The 18,671-nt window shown below is 48.3% G+C and overlaps 4 protein-coding genes across 4 annotated transcripts; 3 read left to right on the forward strand and 1 right to left on the reverse strand.

The window, feature by feature from the left end:
- Nucleotides 1-594: 594 nt before the first annotated feature.
- On the forward strand, nucleotides 595-5,658 carry ZRA1_3 (ZEB2-regulated ABC transporter; the record flags this gene model as incomplete). Its single annotated transcript, XM_031151617.1, has 10 exons — nucleotides 595-607; nucleotides 661-1,175; nucleotides 1,231-1,370; nucleotides 1,426-1,960; nucleotides 2,012-2,599; nucleotides 2,649-3,244; nucleotides 3,295-3,959; nucleotides 4,013-4,114; nucleotides 4,162-4,694; nucleotides 4,744-5,658. The coding sequence occupies 10 exons, from the start codon at nucleotides 595-597 to the stop codon at nucleotides 5,656-5,658; spliced, it is 4,602 nt and encodes a 1,533-aa protein (XP_031002898.1).
- Nucleotides 5,659-6,481: 823 nt separating this feature from the next.
- On the forward strand, nucleotides 6,482-8,379 carry SP2_1 (Subtilisin-like protease; the record flags this gene model as incomplete). The annotated part of the gene is made up of 7 exons (XM_031151618.1): nucleotides 6,482-6,877; nucleotides 6,965-7,150; nucleotides 7,215-7,262; nucleotides 7,350-7,503; nucleotides 7,612-7,760; nucleotides 7,887-8,079; nucleotides 8,201-8,379. The coding sequence occupies 7 exons, from the start codon at nucleotides 6,482-6,484 to the stop codon at nucleotides 8,377-8,379; spliced, it is 1,305 nt and encodes a 434-aa protein (XP_031002915.1).
- Nucleotides 8,380-9,351: 972 nt separating this feature from the next.
- LHYA1_G006684 (putative actin-related protein) lies at nucleotides 9,352-11,718 on the reverse strand (the record flags this gene model as incomplete). Its single annotated transcript, XM_031151619.1, has 2 exons — nucleotides 9,352-11,455; nucleotides 11,597-11,718. The coding sequence occupies 2 exons, from the start codon at nucleotides 11,716-11,718 to the stop codon at nucleotides 9,352-9,354; spliced, it is 2,226 nt and encodes a 741-aa protein (XP_031002899.1).
- A 1,780-nt stretch (nucleotides 11,719-13,498) lies between these two features.
- Nucleotides 13,499-17,683, forward strand: pmd1 (Leptomycin B resistance protein; the record flags this gene model as incomplete). Its single annotated transcript, XM_031151620.1, has 3 exons — nucleotides 13,499-16,611; nucleotides 16,659-16,771; nucleotides 16,821-17,683. The coding sequence occupies 3 exons, from the start codon at nucleotides 13,499-13,501 to the stop codon at nucleotides 17,681-17,683; spliced, it is 4,089 nt and encodes a 1,362-aa protein (XP_031002900.1).
- Nucleotides 17,684-18,671: the final 988 nt, after the last annotated feature.

The raw sequence follows: 18,671 nt of genomic DNA on the forward strand, positions 1-18,671 counted from the left end.
TTTACTTCGTACTTTAGTTTCTAAAACCTGGCTTATTAATTCCTCTATCCTCCGTAAATGAGGCAAATTTACTCGCTTCACGGTCTCTACTAAAGTCCAGCTCCGGGTGCTTGCTTACCTGACACATGGCATGGCCGTTGGTACGGTACGGGTGATGCAGGGTGAGTGAGATCTACTCATTGTTTGTTTGTTGACTCGTTGAGGCTGCAACGTCATCCCAGTGAAGATTCTGTCTATGTTTTAGACTGAACTTATTACTTTTTCAGCCCGGATGAATGCTTTCTACACTATACTATTGGCAAATTCTAGTCGCCACCTTACTTCGTACATTGCAAGTTTGCCGGCCGGTCTGGAAGTGCGTATTCGGGGGGCAGACCGCTTGGCGATAGTATCATGTCAACTTATCAAGATCTGCTAAAATTGTGGGCATCGCCCATGGTGGATCCTCAACCCAACGCCAACGCGATACGGCGCTAGCACGTGCATTCCTCCCCCCCAGTTATCGTCGCCATTTATAGACAATTCTTTTCCCAGCTCTGAAATTCTGGAATCGAAACAAACCCACGGTCGTGCTCCCTCCTTACTAACACCACCATGTCGGTCGTCGGTATGTATTGTTGATGCTAATACACAACGTACACGTACTGACAATGCAACAAGGCATTACTCCCTTTGGGGCAAACGACCACTCTGCGGTGCTGCTTGGTTCGGGTCGTCCAGGGCAGGGGCAGCAAAGCGTGCGTTCTGAAGATGGCATCTCGAATGATTCCACAGCCGCTCCTTCGATGGAGGAAATGAAGACCGGTGCTGAACAACACTACGGCCACGAGAAGATGGCCGAGGACAAAGATCAGGCTCCATTGTCCCGTACTGCTACCCAAGCACAACGTGATCAAGACGAACAGGACCATCGCGATCGACACGTACACGCACTTGCCAGACGGTATACTACCAGGTCCACCCACTCCGCCGCGGAGGGGAACCCATTCGAAGCCGACGAGGACTCGCCTCTCAATCCAAAATCACCCAAGTTCTCTTCCAGGGCCTTTGCCAAGTCTTTGTTGAACCTGGAGGCACGGGATCCCGAGAAGTGGAAACAACGAACTGCCGGCTTTTCTTTCAAGGATCTTGATGTCTACGGTTTCGGATCTGCCACTGACTACCAGAAGACTGTGGTATGTTGATTGCCTGACAAACGCGGGGTATGGGATACGTGCTTACTTTGGACAGGGCAACGTTCTTTTGGAGAGCATTGGAGCTGCCAGAGCACTTGTCAAAGGTGATAAGGGTCAGAGGATCAATATCCTTCAAAATTTGGAAGGTCTTGTGCACAATGGTGAGATGTTGGTTGTCTTGGGGCCCCCTGGGAGGTGAGTGTATCCACATTATCAACACCATGTCCTGCAAAGTCTGACAGCTGTATAGTGGTTGCTCGACTTTCCTGAAAACTATTGCTGGCGAGACCCACGGCTTCTACGTTGAAGAAGTATCTAAAGTCAACTACCAGGGAATTTCGCCAAAACGGATGCATAATGACTTTAGGGGCGAGGCCATCTACACCGCCGAGGTCGATGTGCATTTCCCCATGCTTACTGTCGGCCAAACCCTTGACTTCGCCGCCTCAGCAAGGGCTCCCCGCCATATCCCAGGAGGTGCCAACCATCAAGAGTTTTCCAGGTTAATTCGCGACGTCATCATGGCGGTATTTGGTATTAGCCATACAGTCAATACCCGCGTTGGAAACGATTTCGTACGAGGTGTCAGTGGAGGTGAGAGGAAGCGGGTCAGTATCGCCGAGGCCGCCCTTGGTGGTGCTCCTTTGCAATGCTGGGATAACAGTACTCGTGGACTTGATAGTGCCAATGCTATTGAGTTCTGTAAAACTTTGAGACAATCAACCGAATTATCTGGCACTACGGCCGTCGTTGCTATCTATCAAGCTCCGCAATCTGCATACGACGTAAGAATCCCCAAAGAATAGGTTGGGCATATTGCTAACGGATAGTTACAGCTGTTCGACAAGGTCCTTCTTCTCTATGAAGGCCGTCAAATTTACTTTGGAAGAGCTGGCGATGCGCTGGGATATTTCCAAAACCTCGGATTCGATTGTCCGGAAAGTCAGACTGTAGCTGATTATCTTACATCCATGACCAGTCCCCAAGAACGTACCGTTCGCCCAGGGTTTGAGAACCGGGTTCCTCGCACTTCGGAAGATTTTGCCCGTGTCTGGAAGGAAAGTCCGGAGCGAACGAAGCTTGTAGCTGAAATTGATGCATACAACAATGAATTTCAACTCGATGGAGAACATTTGACAGAATTCCAGGAATCTAGGCGAGCACAACAGGCCAAGAACCAGCGAATCACGAGTCCATATACACTGTCCTACATGGGGCAGGTCAGGCTATGTCTTCGTCGTGGCTTCTGGAGACTCAGGGGTGACCCCACTTTGACATTGACTCAGCTTTTCGGCAACTTCATAATGTCTCTCATTCTCAGCAGTATTTTTTACAATATGAAGCCCACCACAGACAGTTTTTTCTCGCGGAGCGCTGTTTTGTTCTTTGCTATTTTGGTAAACGCTTTTGGTAGCGCTTTGGAAGTAAGTGGATATCTTCTTTTTTGGCCGAGGATCAACTGACCATCAATAGATTCTTACTCTCTATGCCCAGCGTCCTATCGTCGAGAAACACTCCCGCTACGCCTTCTACCATCCTTCGTGTGAGGCACTGGCTTCTATGATTACGGACTTGCCTTATAAAATTACGAACGCCTTCACTTTCAACATAACGCTCTACTTCATGACAAATCTCAACAGACACCCGGGAAATTTCTTCTATTTCGTGCTCATCTCTTTTATGATGACGCTCGTCATGTCTATGTTGTTCAGAACCATCGCTTCCATGAGTAGAACTCTGTCACAGGCCATGGCCCCCGCGGCCGTCTTGATTCTTGGCATCGTCATCTACACAGGGTTTGCTCTGCCGGTGCCGAACATGCGCGGGTGGGCGAGATGGATGAACTATATGGACCCCGTTGCTTATGGCTTCGAAAGTCTAATGATTAACGAATTTGCTGGAAGAGACTTCTTGTGTTCCGCATTTGTACCGTCAGGCGACGCATATGCGAATGCTTCTGCTTCGGAACAAGTTTGCTCTGCTGTGGGCTCAACGGCTGGGTCCAGCACGGTAAGTGGCAGTACCTATATCATTTCTGCATACAAGTACATGCCAAATCATAAGTGGAGGTAATTTACCCTCGTGCCCATATTTTAAAACCACAGCTAACTTTATTCAGGAACTTCGGAATTCTCTGGGTATTCCTCGTTGGTCTCATGGCGACGTATTTGGTTGCCGCCGAATATGTGACCGCAAAGAAGTCCAAGGGAGAAGTTCTAGTTTTCCGAAGAGGTCATCTCCCAGCTGCACTCAAGGAATCTGGATCCGATGTCGAATCTGGTGTACCAACTTCTTCAAAGCCCAGCACAGCGACAAGTGAGGATGGTGACAATCTAAACATGATCAAGAAGCAGACCGCCATCTTCCACTGGGAGGATGTCTGTTACGATGTAAAAATCAAGTCCGAAACCCGACGCATCTTGGACCACGTTGATGGATGGGTAAAGCCGGGCACTCTGACAGCACTTATGGGTGTATCTGGGGCTGGAAAAACGACTCTGCTTGATGTGCTGGCGACGCGAACGACTATGGGTGTCATCACAGGCAACATGTTTGTCGATGGTCGTGAACGTGATGCTTCTTTCCAGCGCAAAACCGGCTATGTTCAACAGCAAGATCTCCATTTGTCTACATCTACTGTTCGTGAGGCACTGAACTTCAGCGCTATTCTTCGACAGCCTGCCTCGGTCCCGCGCAAAGAGAAGCTCGAGTATGTCAACGAGGTCATTAAGTTGTTAGATATGACTGACTATGCCGATGCCGTTGTTGGTGTTCCTGGAGAAGGTATGTTATCATTCCGAAAACTGCAGAGAATCCTCCCACTAACCATTCTTTAGGTCTGAATGTTGAGCAACGCAAACGTTTGACCATTGGTGTTGAGTTGGCTGCTAGACCTGCCTTGCTCCTGTTTTTGGATGAGCCTACCTCTGGCTTGGACAGTCAAACATCTTGGGCAATTTGTGATCTGATGGAAAAGTTGACCAAGAATGGTCAAGCTATTCTCTGCACTGCATGTTCCTCTACCCTTTTACCTTGCTCTATCTAACGGGTCAACAGATTCATCAACCGTCTGCTATGCTATTCCAACGTTTCAACCGCCTACTTTTCCTTGCCAAGGGCGGCAGGACTGTTTATTTCGGCGAAGTTGGCAAAAACTCTTCGATCCTCAGAAGCTACCTCGAAGCCAACGGAGCAAATCCTTGCCCAGCAGACGCAAATCCGGCCGAGTGGATGTTGGAAGTCATCGGAGCTGCTCCAGGAACCGCCACAGAGATCGATTGGCCAGCAGTCTGGAGAGCCAGCCCTGAGTACCAGGCAACCCGTGGAGAACTCCAGCGTCTAAAGGAAACCCGTCCTCGAGAGACAGAAGCCGCTTCAGCGTCAGACGACAAGTCCCTCTACAACGAATTTGCCGCTCCGGGCACGGTCCAGCTACTGGAGGTTCTCCAGCGTGTTTTCCAACAGTATTGGCGTACTCCATCTTATATTTATTCCAAAATGGCGCTCTGCGTAGCCTCGGTACGTTGCAAATGTCGAATTTCATCTAGCTATTTACTAACACTGATAGGCTATGTTCATTGGGTTTTCCTTTTTCGACGCCGGCACCAGTCAACAAGAGCTGCAAAATCAAATGTTCTCGGTCTTCATGCTCTTCACCATCTTCGGTCAACTCGTCCAACAAATCATGCCCCATTTCGTCACCCAACGTTCTCTATATGAAGCACGTGAGCGACCATCAAAGACTTACTCCTGGTTTACTTTCATGGTCTCCAATATCGTTGTCGAGCTACCTTGGAATAGTTTCATGGCCGTTCTCATCTTCTTTTGCTTTTATTATCCCATTGGTCTGGTTAAAAACGCAACACCAGACGATCAAGTTACCGAACGCGGCGGTTTAATGTTCTTGTTTATCTGGCAATTCCTCTTGTTCACCTCGACGTTTACTAACATGGTTATCGCCGCCATCGAAACCGCCGAGACGGGTGGTAACATTGCCAACTTGACATTCACGCTCACTCTCCTTTTCTGTGGTGTTCTCGCGTCCCCTAAGGTCTTCCCTGGCTTCTGGATTTTCATGTACCGCGTCTCGCCATTCACATACTTCGTCGACGGCATGCTGTCAGTCGGCATCGCCAACAACGACGTTGTATGTGCCAAGAACGAGCTTCTTACCTTCGACCCTCCCTCCGGCATGAACTGTGGCACCTATATGACTCCTTACCTCAACGCCACCGTTGGCCAGGCGCGTCAAGTCATAAACCCAAGCGCAACTTCAGCCTGCGAGTTCTGCGCAATCGGCTCGACCAATGATTACCTGGCTCAACTCGGCCTCGACTACCATCTCCGATGGCGCAACTTTGGTATCCTCTGGGCGTACATTGCGTTCAACGCTTGCATGGCTGTTTTCCTTTACTGGCTTTTCCGTGTGCCCAAGAAGACGAAGACGCATAAGGAGGAGAAGAAGATTTCGGAGAAGGCTTGATTGATTGATTGATTTGATGCCCCATATACACATACACTTACACATATACACCCACATACTATATTGACACACTATATATAGACGCACCGCATTTCCTTTAAATATTGTCATTGTTTTAATTTAGAAGGGGGGCTGGACTAGAGATATAAGATAGATAGACTGTCGAAAAACACTCGAAAAATAATTAATTTGTACAATTCCGAGGCTTAAAAGATCTGTTTTGGCCTTGGAGATGAAACTCACTGGTGATATCTACGCTAGCTTTCGTTTCTTTTTTGTTGCATAATAGGTAGGTATCTAAAGACCTCACTCGTCTCAGATCAACCAACTTCCAGGCGTGCTCTACGTGGCTTCATTTCCAATCAAATGGCTACGCATTACGGATCTAAAATGAGACGATCTATTTCATTCTATTCTATTTATAATTCCTTGAAACGGAGGCGGGGAATCGATTGCAGCGAATGACTGGGTTGTGTTGCAGGTGACTTGGGCGCTTAGTAGGTCTGTGGTTTCCATTGAATCGCGCGCGTTGGTTTCTGACTTGGCGCTGTGTCACCTTCTCCTTGACGGGCTGGCTGGCTGAGATATGGGTGTTTGACAATGAGTAAATAAAGACTTTTATATCCTCGCGATTTTCCTTTCGTTCTCTCTTGCCAGTTTCTCCATTTTCATTTCATTTCAGGCTTCGGGTTTCGAGTTTCGAGTTTCGAGTTTCGAGTTTCTTTTGTTCTATCTTCTCCCCTTACCTTCACTTCATCCTGCAGTATCTATTTCTACTACCACCAGTCTTTTCATTTCAATTCAATTCCCTCCCGATCAATCGATGTTCTTCTCCTCCTCAAAAGTCATATTTCCCCTCCTTTCTTTCCTTGCTGCATTTTTCGCCCTCGTTCATTCTACTCCAGTCACCACCAGTTTGCGCTCGCGACAGATCGATAGCAATGGCACTGCAGTTGGAGTTGGAGTTGGAGTCCCATTTATTTCCAATATTCAGGCCAGTAATGTTATTCCGAATAAATACATTGTCGTGTATAAGAACAACGCTACGGACGCAGCGGTCCAGACGCACCAAGCGTCCATCCTGTCCGCGCTGCGGAAGCGCGGGGTAGATGGGGGGACGGTGGCGGGAGCGATGGATGTGTTTGCGATGGGTGGGTGGAGGGGTATGGTGTTGGAGGCTGAGGATGATATGATGAAGGAGATTGCGGGTACGGATATGGTTAGTTGGTTCCTGTCGGGACTATGGGGAGTGGTCTGGATGATGGATGATGGATGATTATTACTCTTGCTGATATATTCGGGTTAGGTGTCGTATATCGAGGCCGATACAATCGTCAAGACGAATTCTTTCATCCAACAAGCTACTGCGCCGGCGGGTTTGAATCGCCTATCGCATACGGCTGTGGGCAGCACCAACTATGTTTTCGATGACTCGGCTGGGGCTGGGGTTACGGCGTATGTGCTCGATACTGGGATTCGGACATCGCATAGTGTGAGCCTACATGATACTCCTAGTCAAGCTTCCCGGTCTGATTATGCTGTGTTGCGTTATGTAGGAATTCGGAGGCCGAGCTACCTTTGCAGCGAACTTTGTAAACACGGTTGTAAGTACTTCACTCATGCTATGCATATCCCGAGCCAGCGCAAACCCGGAATCGAAATATCAATACTAATCCTAGCTATCTATCTAGGATACCGATGAAAACGGCCACGGAAGCCATGTAGCTGGCACCATCGGCGGGGCTACATTCGGAGTATCCAAATCCATCAACCTTGTAGCCGTCAAGGTTCTCGATGCCGATGGAGCAGGAAGCAATTCCGGTGTTATTTCAGGACTCAACTTCGGTTCGTGGATCCATTCCCATCCATCCTATCCAATCCCCTTTGATTCTAGTCCCTATGTTCATACATGTAAACATATATAATCTATCATATAATTCTAATTACGAACAGTGGCTCAAAACGTAACAGCGAGCGGTCTAGCCGGCAAAGCAGTCATGAACATGTCAATCGGAGGATCTAAATCCACAGCGCTCAACTCAGCTGTTGCAGCTTTGGTCAAAGCGGGCGTGATAGTCGTCGTAGCTGCCGGGAATGATAATGTAAGTCAAGACTGATATCGAGATGGCACTTACTCCGTACTCGTTGCCCTAATCATCTCCTCATTTCCGGGATGAACAAACAACAAAGAGAGTAACTTTACTGATAATGTGTGTTAAATTTCACAGCAAGATGCATCAGACACCTCACCTGCCTCAGCCCCGTCCGTAATCACAGTCGGAGCCATCGATGGCAACGACAACAAAGCCTCATTTTCGAACTTCGGGCCTGCTGTGGATCTGTTTGCCCCAGGTGTGAATGTTCTGAGCGTGGGTATCAAAAGCGATACCTCCACTGCCACATTAAGTGGTACGAGTATGGGTAAGTGCCTTTCCGCCCTCTTTTTCCCCTCCTCCTTATTTCCCTTCTCCCCCCATTCCCAAAATACATACCTCATACACCCACCACATATAATACTAACCAGCCCCCCCCTCCCCCACAGCATCACCCCACATAACCGGCCTCGCAGCCTACCTAATGTCCCTCGAAAACCTAACGACCGTCTCGGACGTCACAGCTCGCATCCTGACGCTGGCCCGCTCGACGGGCGCAGTGGCCACGGGTGCTGGTGCTGGCACTAGCACGACGACGTTGATTGCGAATAATGGGAGTGGGAGATAGATAATAGACCACCCCTTATCTGTCTAAAGCCTACTAAATAATTAAAACCTCTATAGATATAATCCCAATCCACACACAGACTAATAAACATAAACACGCAATTACAAGACCCACAAGTACCGTGACGTTGGGTTCGGTGCAGATAATCCGTAAGTCTTACTTGTTGCGCTTCGCGACCGTGGGATTTCCACACACCAGCTTTCTAGACGCACGCAGCCTTGTCTGTTTCTAGAACAATACACCCTGCTTCCTTCCTTCCTTCCAGGAGTACCCTTACATTTTGTCTCTGCACTTTGCACTTTGCATTCAAGATTAAAAAGAAGTCACAAAAGTCCTGGGCGCGTCGGCGAGGACCAAGAAGCGGACGGATGAAGCAAATAGACAGACAGAGTTAACTCTTCCAACCAACTGCCTTTTCGGGTTCTAAGGTATGTATGTATGTATGTATGTACTATTGGAGACTAATAAGATTTTTCTGGTGGTTTGCAAAATTAGGCGGGTGTTAGGATGTTGATGATGATAATATTGGAACAGAGGATTGTTTTTAGCTAAAAGTCGGTCATCTGTTAGTCAAGTCGCAAGCAGGTATGTGTAGTTAGTCCCAGTCGGATCTTCGCGTACTGTGTATACAACTTCGCTTCCCCTTTGTTCACCAACTATGTTTTCCTCCACGGTTGATTGTTACGGGGATGAGATATAGGAAGGAGTTGTTAGAGAGCGAGCGAGCCAGTATTGGTTTGAAGTACCGGTATGCAGCATTAGGTGGTTATGTGGGTGTATATATATAAGGTCTTGAAAATGGCCAGATCATAGCTCATTCCATTCCATTATTCTAGGAACCCACTGCGAGCTAGCTTTTATATCCATATCTATTCGTACATACGATACGCCACCCATGCAAGATCCCATTATTCATTTTCCAGTTCCCACAAACACCATCCATTTCAGACCCCTAAACTCCACGCCAAATACTTAATAATTCCATAAAACTTTGTGATACAACACCCTACTCCCCAACCTCTCATACTCTGGCTTCCCAATCCAACTCTCGTGCGTCTTCAGCCGCCCAAAGATGCTCGCCCCCTTCCACGTAACAACCTGCCCGTCCATCTCCCTCGGACTCGTGCCAACGAGTATCTTCTCGCCTAGATCAGGACGCTTCTTCCTTAATTTATCTTCAAGAAAGGCGCCAAGACCAGGCGTTTTGGCTCCGCCGCCGATAACCATAATCCCGCCGAAGAAATCGCGTGCTTTCTTGTCTTCGCCTCGAGAGGCGTTGGAGATGCTGGTAATAATTGCTGTGTCGAGGGGTACGACGGGTAAGACGGATTCGCGCTCGATGGCAAGGTCTTCTTGTGTGCGTGCGTACTGGTCGACGAACATGCCTGCTGGGGGAACAGGTGTGCCGCCATTGTGAGAGCCATTGAGGGGGTTGGGGCCTGGGGAGCCGCTGTTGCCATTGGCGCCGAAGACGAAGGGCGCGGCGGGGATGGGGGTATTGGCTCCTTCTGGGGCGGGGGAGCCTGCTGCTGATGTTACGCCATTTGCTTCGCTGTCCATGCGGGAGAGGAAATTAAGGGGATTTGGTTTTTCTTTTGATGGCGTTGCGAATTCGGTGTTGCCGTTCCCATTCGTCGTGAAGATATTTGCTGTTGTGGCTAGTGAGGGTTTGATACCCGTCAGTATGGCTAGCTGGGCAGCCGAGGTGGGATCATCAGGTACATCGGTCTCGTATGCGTTGTAAGATCGCTTGATCAGATCTCGACGACCTTTTAGCTTTTCGCTATTGTCGAATATCGATGGGTCGAAGAAGCCCATTGGGGCCAGGATCACTTCATCATAAGTCTTGAATTGATATTTTCGAGTTGCTTGACTTGGTGCTCGTAAATGGAAGTTGTAAAGTTGTGGCGAAATCTCCGATTGGTTCATTGTGCAAAAGTTCATCTTGAGTTCCTCAGCAAGAAGGAAATCATACCGCCGCATGAGGTTGATATCCTGGTAAGGGAAGTGATCATATAGCATCATCCTTATGAAAGTCTCTGTAACATCAAAACCGCCATACTTGAGGTTGATGCGAGAGTCCTCAACACACATACCATCTTCCACGCAGCAGATGGAGGTCTTCTGAGCCCCAATGTCGACCACACACGTGCTACTGTAACCCGCTCCATATGTCGCAGCAAGACTTTCTTGTATAAAGGACACCTGTTTGAACTCAATCTCCTTGATACCGAATTCAAGCAGCCGCTGGACGTATATTTTGTCGTATAGGTCAGGGATGACAAATACACAATTGTATTGATCCCACTCGTTGCGATTCTTCAAGCCTAGTTCGTTTTGCATAGCATACTCGATAATGCTCTCTAAATCATCAAACAAAGCCTCTTGACTTGTGTAATCTGCCTCGTGAAGCCATCCATGCCGAATCGGCCAGGAAAGCGCAAATTTAGGATCTGAGTCCTCCGGTATCCGCAGAGCCGGTGTGCCAGCAAAAAACGAAGCCCGAGATTTGAGATCAACGGTTGTGATATCGGTCCACTCGATGCGAATTGGATCGTTGTGTTCGGGGATCTTTTCTGGAACCGTTCGCCGGTTGTAATTGACCACCAATTCCTTGGAATTTGGCAGAACCTTCCGCTTGTTTGCTCGCATATCTGTCTTTAGTTCATTCGACATCTTGACAAACTTCTTCGAAAATTCCTCCCCAAATTGTTCTTCGGGACTCTCATCCGCATCCTCACGTATGGGAATGGGTTTCGCACTCTCCGACTCTGTAAATTTCGCTGTGGTGGCAATTGCCATTGGTACAGTTTTAGGCAGAGCATCATTTGCAAAGCCTATCCGGAGGTTCTGACTTCCAATATGAATGCAAATGATCTTGGAAGGATCAAGCCCATCATTTACTTCATCCTCATCCTCTAGGTCCCCCTCGGCATTGGTAATAATCGGAACGTCAGTCTCGCCGGTTCGTGCAAGTGCTCGATCGCGGTCTTTGGCATTTCGAATCATTTTATCTCGGTTGGCCTCATTCTGGAGGCGCATGGGGAGGATCTGGTCATCGCGCTTCATATACTCTCTGTCCAACCATCAGCTCTGGAGTCAGACGGTTTGCGCGTAAAAGGAAGTGAAAACAACGTGATAGAGGGAGGTCATCTGCGTTTATGACCCATGGGATGACTAGACATGAGCATCTAGGATTCCCAACAGCGATACGTACGTGTAGTAGTTCTTTTGGTTGACCATGGGCACATCCGGCCAGCTGGATTGCTTCATGCCATTGTCGGTTCGTTCGAGGCCCTCCTCCCGCAGAAGTGCCTTGCCAGATTTCTTGCCTACCATATTGGCGGTTGCGCGTGGCTGTTCCTTCAACACTAGCTGAGTAGAGGAGTTGTTGCAGTGGGCGCGATGCGACTTTCAAACTCCCAAGTCGCGGCACGTTAGAACTTCGGATAATCAGTATCCATATCGTAAATCACGTGTAAATAGTTCACGTGACCCTATTTTGCTGCCTCGGAGTTTAGGCGCAAGATTCGCCTGCGGGGGATCTACGGATCTACGAAGGACCAGATGACTTTCATTAATTCGAGATAGGCGTATCCGTGCTCGTGCTCGTGCTCGCAACTTGGTTTCATCATATGTTTGCGGTTGAGCCTCCCGACTGACTTGGCCGTCTACTTCATACCTAAGATTTACCTTGGGCAGTATTCTGAGAAAGGCTTACCTTGCGCTTGCGTACGTATCTCGGTTGCAACATAACATCTTACCTCTATTGCCTATTTGACTAACCTAGGTTCGAATAGGTAAGCTATCCGTAACTCGAGTATTATTTTCGCCTAAATGGGGTAGTGAAATTAGTTTGACAAGGGGGGGTGTTGGATCTTTTTGCACCCCACTGTAGGTAATGTACAGTATGACTATGATAAACCACCGAAAGGGAAGGTGCTTATATTCTTCTAGGAAGAGCTGATTCGTACTCGTACATTCTTACTACAGTATAAAGCTCTTCATTGGAGGGAAGTTGGGAAAAGTGTAGGATGGTGGAGGAGACGGAGGTTGTCAATGCCCGTCTGATATAAGGTATCCTCCCATGTCGTTGCGAGCAATAAGAATACCGGTACTTCGTAATAATGTGTGTCTGTATCATGATTCATGATGATACCGCATGACACAGCCAAATCGGTCTCGAAGAGATGCGAACGTGGACCTTCGAGGAGGCGGGGTTACCTCCGACACAGTCATCAGAGGCAATGCCGCACTGGCAGCAATTGCGCAAACACCGCTGAGCCAATCAGATCATCTGATCTCAACTCAATCCGTGGCAAACACTAGTTCATACCAGTTGATTTGTACTGTAATAGAAGTCTAAACCAGCAATATATAAGATCCAAAACATATTATACGAAACGCCAGAAACGAATGCACAAATCAAAAGTCCCCTAGTACGACCGGACCGATCCACCGAAACGGAGGGTCGGCGTTTGGGGTGCATACGCGAGGCGGCGAGTGAGTAAGTGCAGCATAAGTGTCAGTGAGAGAGGTCAAGGACAGTACTAAGAAGCGGGAAGATCAAACCAGTCCAGTCTTTTTCTTACCTCTTACCTCCGAGAGAGCGAGCAGAGAAGGCACCTACCACGACGAGAGGAAGAGAGGAAGAGAGGAAAACTAGGCTGGGGGCGCACTTGGCGTATTGACTGTCATTTCATCGTATTTCCGCTGCAATAATCAATGTAGCATAAAAGACTCGCGGGACTGTGTCCATCCGTACGCTTGTACGAGTAACAGCTTTTGTCATACGGTGACTCCCTTTCCATTCTACAAGTATTTACTTTCGTATCTACCTTACTACCAGTACTATGATATTATCTGGTTTCTTTGTCCTTTGCTCAAAATCCATACTTCTACACTGAATATAACCTCCTCTCCCTTACCCACCCATATTTTCGTCCTGCAGTCTTGCGCAGAAACCAGAGTTTCGTCAACAGGCGTGCCGTGGACAAAAGGTTGTTGCCACCCCACCCAGCTCTGTGTTTTGTTTCTCACCTGCACCCAGTCAGACGTGCCCCGCCTGCGCTGATCCTCAACTCCTTCGAATAACCTTCCACTCCTCCAAGCCGCCTACATGGCTGGCCAATTCGCCGAAAAGCCTAACTCAAGGGGTCAAGTATCTACGCGATCGCAAACCTCAAGTCATGGCACTTCGACCGACGAGCACGAATTCTCCCTAAAGCCGGAGACAGAGAAAGAGGGGCACGCAACGCCGCTGCACTCGAGCCATAAAGGCGCACTCAACAAGCATGATTCGCAAATTGTCAATGTCGCACCGAAAGACCAAGATCTCTATTCGCATCTCCCCGCAGCTGAGGCTGAGATATTGAAGCGCCAGGTCGATATCCCCGTGGTGAAGAGTGGATGGAAGGCATTATATCGATATGCGACGGTCAATGACTACATCATCATGGCAGTCAGCGGTGTCTGCGCAATAGCTGCAGGGGCAGCATTGCCCCTTATGACAGTCGTATTCGGAGGACTTGCTGGACAATTCAATGGATATTTCGCCGGTACCACCACCCACGAGGCCTTCGAGAAGAGCATTGTGCATAATGTATTGTACTTCATCTACATTGGCATTGCCGAGTTCATTACCATCTACATCACAACGGTTGGCTTCATCTATACAGGAGAACACATCAGTGGGAAGATCCGTGCTGAGTATTTGGAGGCTTGCATGAGGCAGAATATCGGCTTCTTTGACAACCTTGGATCTGGAGAAATCACCACAAGGATTACAGCAGATACAAATCTGGTCCAGGATGGAATTTCCGAGAAGGTCGGCTTGACTTTGACCGCGGTAGCAACCTTCGTCACAGCCTTCGTCATCGGCTTTATCAAGTCCTGGAAGCTCACGTTGATACTTTCCTCCACTGTCGCTGCTATTACTGTGACAATGGGGGGCGGATCTACCTTTATTGTCAAATACAGCAAGCAGTCTCTTGAATCTTACGCTCTCGGTGGCTCCGTTGCTGAGGAAGTCATCTCATCAATCAGAAATGCCGTCGCTTTCGGAACTCAAGACAAGCTAGCTCGCCAATACGATGCCCACTTGGCCACTGCCGAGAAATTTGGATACAAAGTCAAATTCGTCATCGGTATAATGGTTGGCGGGATGTTCATGATCATCTATCTTAACTACGGCCTTGCATTCTGGATGGGAAGCAGATTTCTAGTCGAGGGGGAGATCAACTTAAGCTCTATTCTCACTATATTAATGTCCATCATGATCGGCGCATTTTCGCTGGGAAACGTTGCTCCCAACGTTCAAGCATTTACCACTGCAATTTCTGCGGCTACCAAGATCTTCAACACCATCGACCGTGTTTCCCCGCTAGACCCCACATCAACCGATGGAGAAATTCTGCCTCATGTAGAGGGAACGATCGAATTGAAGAACATCAAGCATATTTATCCTTCCCGACCAGAGGTTACGGTTATGCAAGATGTCAGCCTGACCATCCCAGCAGGCAAGAAGACTGCTCTTGTCGGTGCCTCCGGATCTGGCAAGAGTACGATTGTGGGCTTGGTAGAGAGATTTTACGATCCTGTTGGCGGCCAAGTTTTCTTAGATGGCCACGATGTCAGCACTTTAAACCTTCGTTGGTTGCGTCAACAAATTTCGCTCGTTAGCCAGGAACCAACTCTTTTTGGCACTACTATATTCGAAAACATCGGTCACGGGCTCATCGGAACAAGATTTGAGGGGGAGAAAGACGAGAAGAAAAACGATCTCATCATTGAAGCTGCCAAAATGGCCAACGCCCACGATTTTATTACCGCTCTGCCTGAGGGTTATGAGACCAATGTAGGAGAACGTGGTTTCCTCCTTTCTGGAGGTCAGAAGCAACGTATTGCTATTGCAAGAGCCATGGTTAGCGACCCTAAGATCCTACTACTTGACGAGGCTACGTCGGCACTGGATACAAAGTCTGAGGGCGTCGTACAAGCTGCCTTGGAAGTTGCTGCCGCCGGAAGAACCACAATCACTATTGCACATCGTCTCTCTACAATCAAGGATGCAGACAACATTGTTGTTATGACCGAAGGTCGCATTGTCGAGCAAGGCACGCACAACGAGTTGTTAGCCAGGCGCGGCGCTTATTATAACCTGATCGAAGCCCAAAAGATTGCGGAAACAAACGAATTCAGCCCCAAGGAGGAAGCAGAAGTTGATGCTAAAGATGACGGACTTGTTCGAGAATTGTCCAATAACAGCGAGACTGGTCTTGGTTTTATGGAGGACCCGGATGACAAGAATATAGGCGAAAAACTGAATCGTACCCAGTCTGAGATATCCCAATCTTCCTTGGCGTTACAAGGTCGGAAGGCGGACGGAACCCACCAAGACTCACTATGGACCTTGATGAAACTGATTGCCTCTTTCAACAAAACTGAATGGCAACTAATGGTCGTCGGACTTGTCTTCTCCATCATTTGTGGAGGAGGAAATCCAACTCAAGCAGTCTTCTTTGCCAAAGAAATCATGGCGCTTTCTTATCCTTTAAAGAACCCAATCACCGGGGCAGTGATACCAGGAGCAAAGCAACATGTTCGCCACGATGTCGATTTCTGGTCTTTGATGTATCTCATGTTGGCCTTTGTCCAGTTTATCGCCTTTTGTGGACAGGGTATTGCGTTTGCATATTGCTCTGAGAGGCTCATTCATCGGGTCAGAGACCGAGCTTTCAGAACAATGCTTCGACAGGACATTGCCTTTTTCGACAAGGATGAGAACAGTGCAGGTGCTCTGACTTCATTTCTCAGCACAGAGACGACTCATGTTGCGGGTCTGTCAGGCGTTACTTTAGGCACACTTTTAACTGTCATCACAACTCTTGTTGCTGCCATCACTGTCGCCACCGCAATCGGTTGGAAACTGGCTCTTGTTTGTACTGCAACAATCCCTATTCTCCTTGGCTGTGGTTTCTTCAGATTTTGGCTTCTTGCCCAATTCCAACGACGAGCAAAGAAATCCTACGAAACTAGTGCTAGTTATGCATGTGAGGCGACGAGTGCTATTCGCACAGTTGCTTCGTTGACGAGAGAAGACGACGTTTTGGAGCATTATAGGGCCGCTTTATCATCTCAAGCCAAGAGAAGTTTGGAATCGATTCTGAAATCATCGCTTCTGTACGCCGCTTCGCAATCATTGATGTTCCTCTGTGTTGCTCTTGGTTTCTGGTACGCTTTCCCAACTTCTTTCGTCTCAGTAAACTAACTTGTTATAGGTATGGTGGCAATCGTATTGCAGACCGCGAGTACGACCTGTTTCAGTTCTTCGTCTGCTTTTCCTCTGTGATCTTCGGTGCCCAGTCCGCTGGAACAATCTTCTCATTCGCACGTAAGTACCGGTTGACGTTCTCGATCCACATTTCCTAACAATGTATTAGCGGACATGGGCAAAGCCAAGCAGGCAGCACAAGAACTTAAGATTCTCTTCGACCGTAAACCGGCCATCGATTCATGGTCTACCGATGGTGCACGTCTCGAGTCATGTGATGGTACCATTGAATTCCGAGACGTCCACTTCCGATACCCCACACGTCCAGAACAACCCGTCCTCCGTGGTCTGAACCTTTCTGTGAAACCTGGTCAGTATATCGCCTTGGTCGGAGCATCTGGCTGCGGAAAGTCTACTACCATTGCCCTCCTTGAACGATTCTACGACCCTCTAGTCGGAGGTATATACGTGGACGGCAAAGAAATTTCTTCTCTCAACATCAACGATTACCGCTCCTACATCGCCCTTGTATCCCAAGAACCGACTCTGTACCAAGGCACGATCCGCGAGAACATCCTCCTGGGGGCTGACCGCCCAGACGTCCCAGACTCGGAAGTCGAATACGCATGCCGCGAAGCCAATATCTACGACTTTATAATGTCCCTCCCCGACGGCTTCGGCACGGTCGTCGGCTCCAAAGGATCCATGCTTTCTGGTGGCCAAAAACAACGTATCGCCATCGCCCGCGCTCTGCTCCGTGATCCCAAGATATTGTTGCTCGATGAGGCAACCTCGGCGCTTGACTCGGAGAGTGAACACGTGGTTCAAGCGGCGTTGGACAAAGCAGCTAAAGGTCGCACGACGATTGCAGTTGCGCATCGACTGAGTACAATCCAGAAGGCGGATATCATTTATGTCTTCGACCAAGGTGTCATTGTGGAGTCTGGGACGCATGGCGAGTTGATGCATAAGGGGGGCCGATACTCTGAGCTCGTGAACTTGCAGAGTTTAGGGAAGACGCAGAATCATTAGGCGTGGGTGGCTTGTTATACCCTTTTGTTTTTGATGTGAAAATTTTGCATGGCGATGGCGTTTAGAGGGTATATGAAAATGCTGCCTTTAGACTTGGGCACGTTTTAGGGAAGTCATCCTGCTCTTTCTTATTTGAGGTTGTACATAAAAACCTTCTACACTACATAATTCTATAAGATACCATACAAACATAATGTCGTATTCTCTTTCGCTATTGTGAGGCCTAGACCTAGACCCTTAGTTCATAATATTGTTCCCTTAGAGGCGCCTAGCCATCAACACTAAAGTGGTTTAATTATTTAGTGTTTATCTAGTTTTAAAGATGGAGATGTCATTTTGTCACACGTGCGTAGACCACTTGCCTTACTTATAAGCTTGGATAGCGTTCCCCTCTAAAGAAACCTGATCCTTCATTCTAGAACATTATACCGCTTTACTCTTCGAATTATAAGAGAGGGAAAGAGAGAGAGCGCGCACGTGATTATCTATCTATCTGCCTACGCAGGCCTGGACACAGCTCGTTTCGCACCGTCTACCCCGTTCTTCCATTCATAACTTCGGTCAATGTTTATTTCAAAGATTTAATCCATAAATCATTGTGCTTTTCGACGGGAATATCGAAACTTGTGCTTGCAAGTACGCAGCTATCGTGGAAGGAATGGAAAGCAGAAGCAGATATTGTGGTGTTGGTGTTGGTGTAGGTGTAGCGGATGTAAAAGTGGAGCCTGATATCATCGCAACACCACCGCGTTCCCAACCGCTATGGAAAAGACGACAGGCCGCGGCAGTGGCAGTGGCAGTCACAACCCCGGATGCTTTTTATCTGAGGAATCTGGAAAAATGGGGTGGGGTTGTGGATGTGAGTGTGAATGCGCTGCATAAGAGGAGGTATCAGGGTCGAGCGTGTGGGAATTCGTATGCGATTATGCGTGCTCCTCCCGGTCCTCGTGCTCCCCCCGGTCCTCGTCCTCATCCTCGTCCTCATATC

The sequence above is a fragment of the Lachnellula hyalina genome (assembly GCF_007821495.1).
Source record: "Lachnellula hyalina strain CBS 185.66 chromosome Unknown contig00145, whole genome shotgun sequence".
NCBI lineage: Eukaryota > Fungi > Ascomycota > Leotiomycetes > Helotiales > Lachnaceae > Lachnellula > Lachnellula hyalina.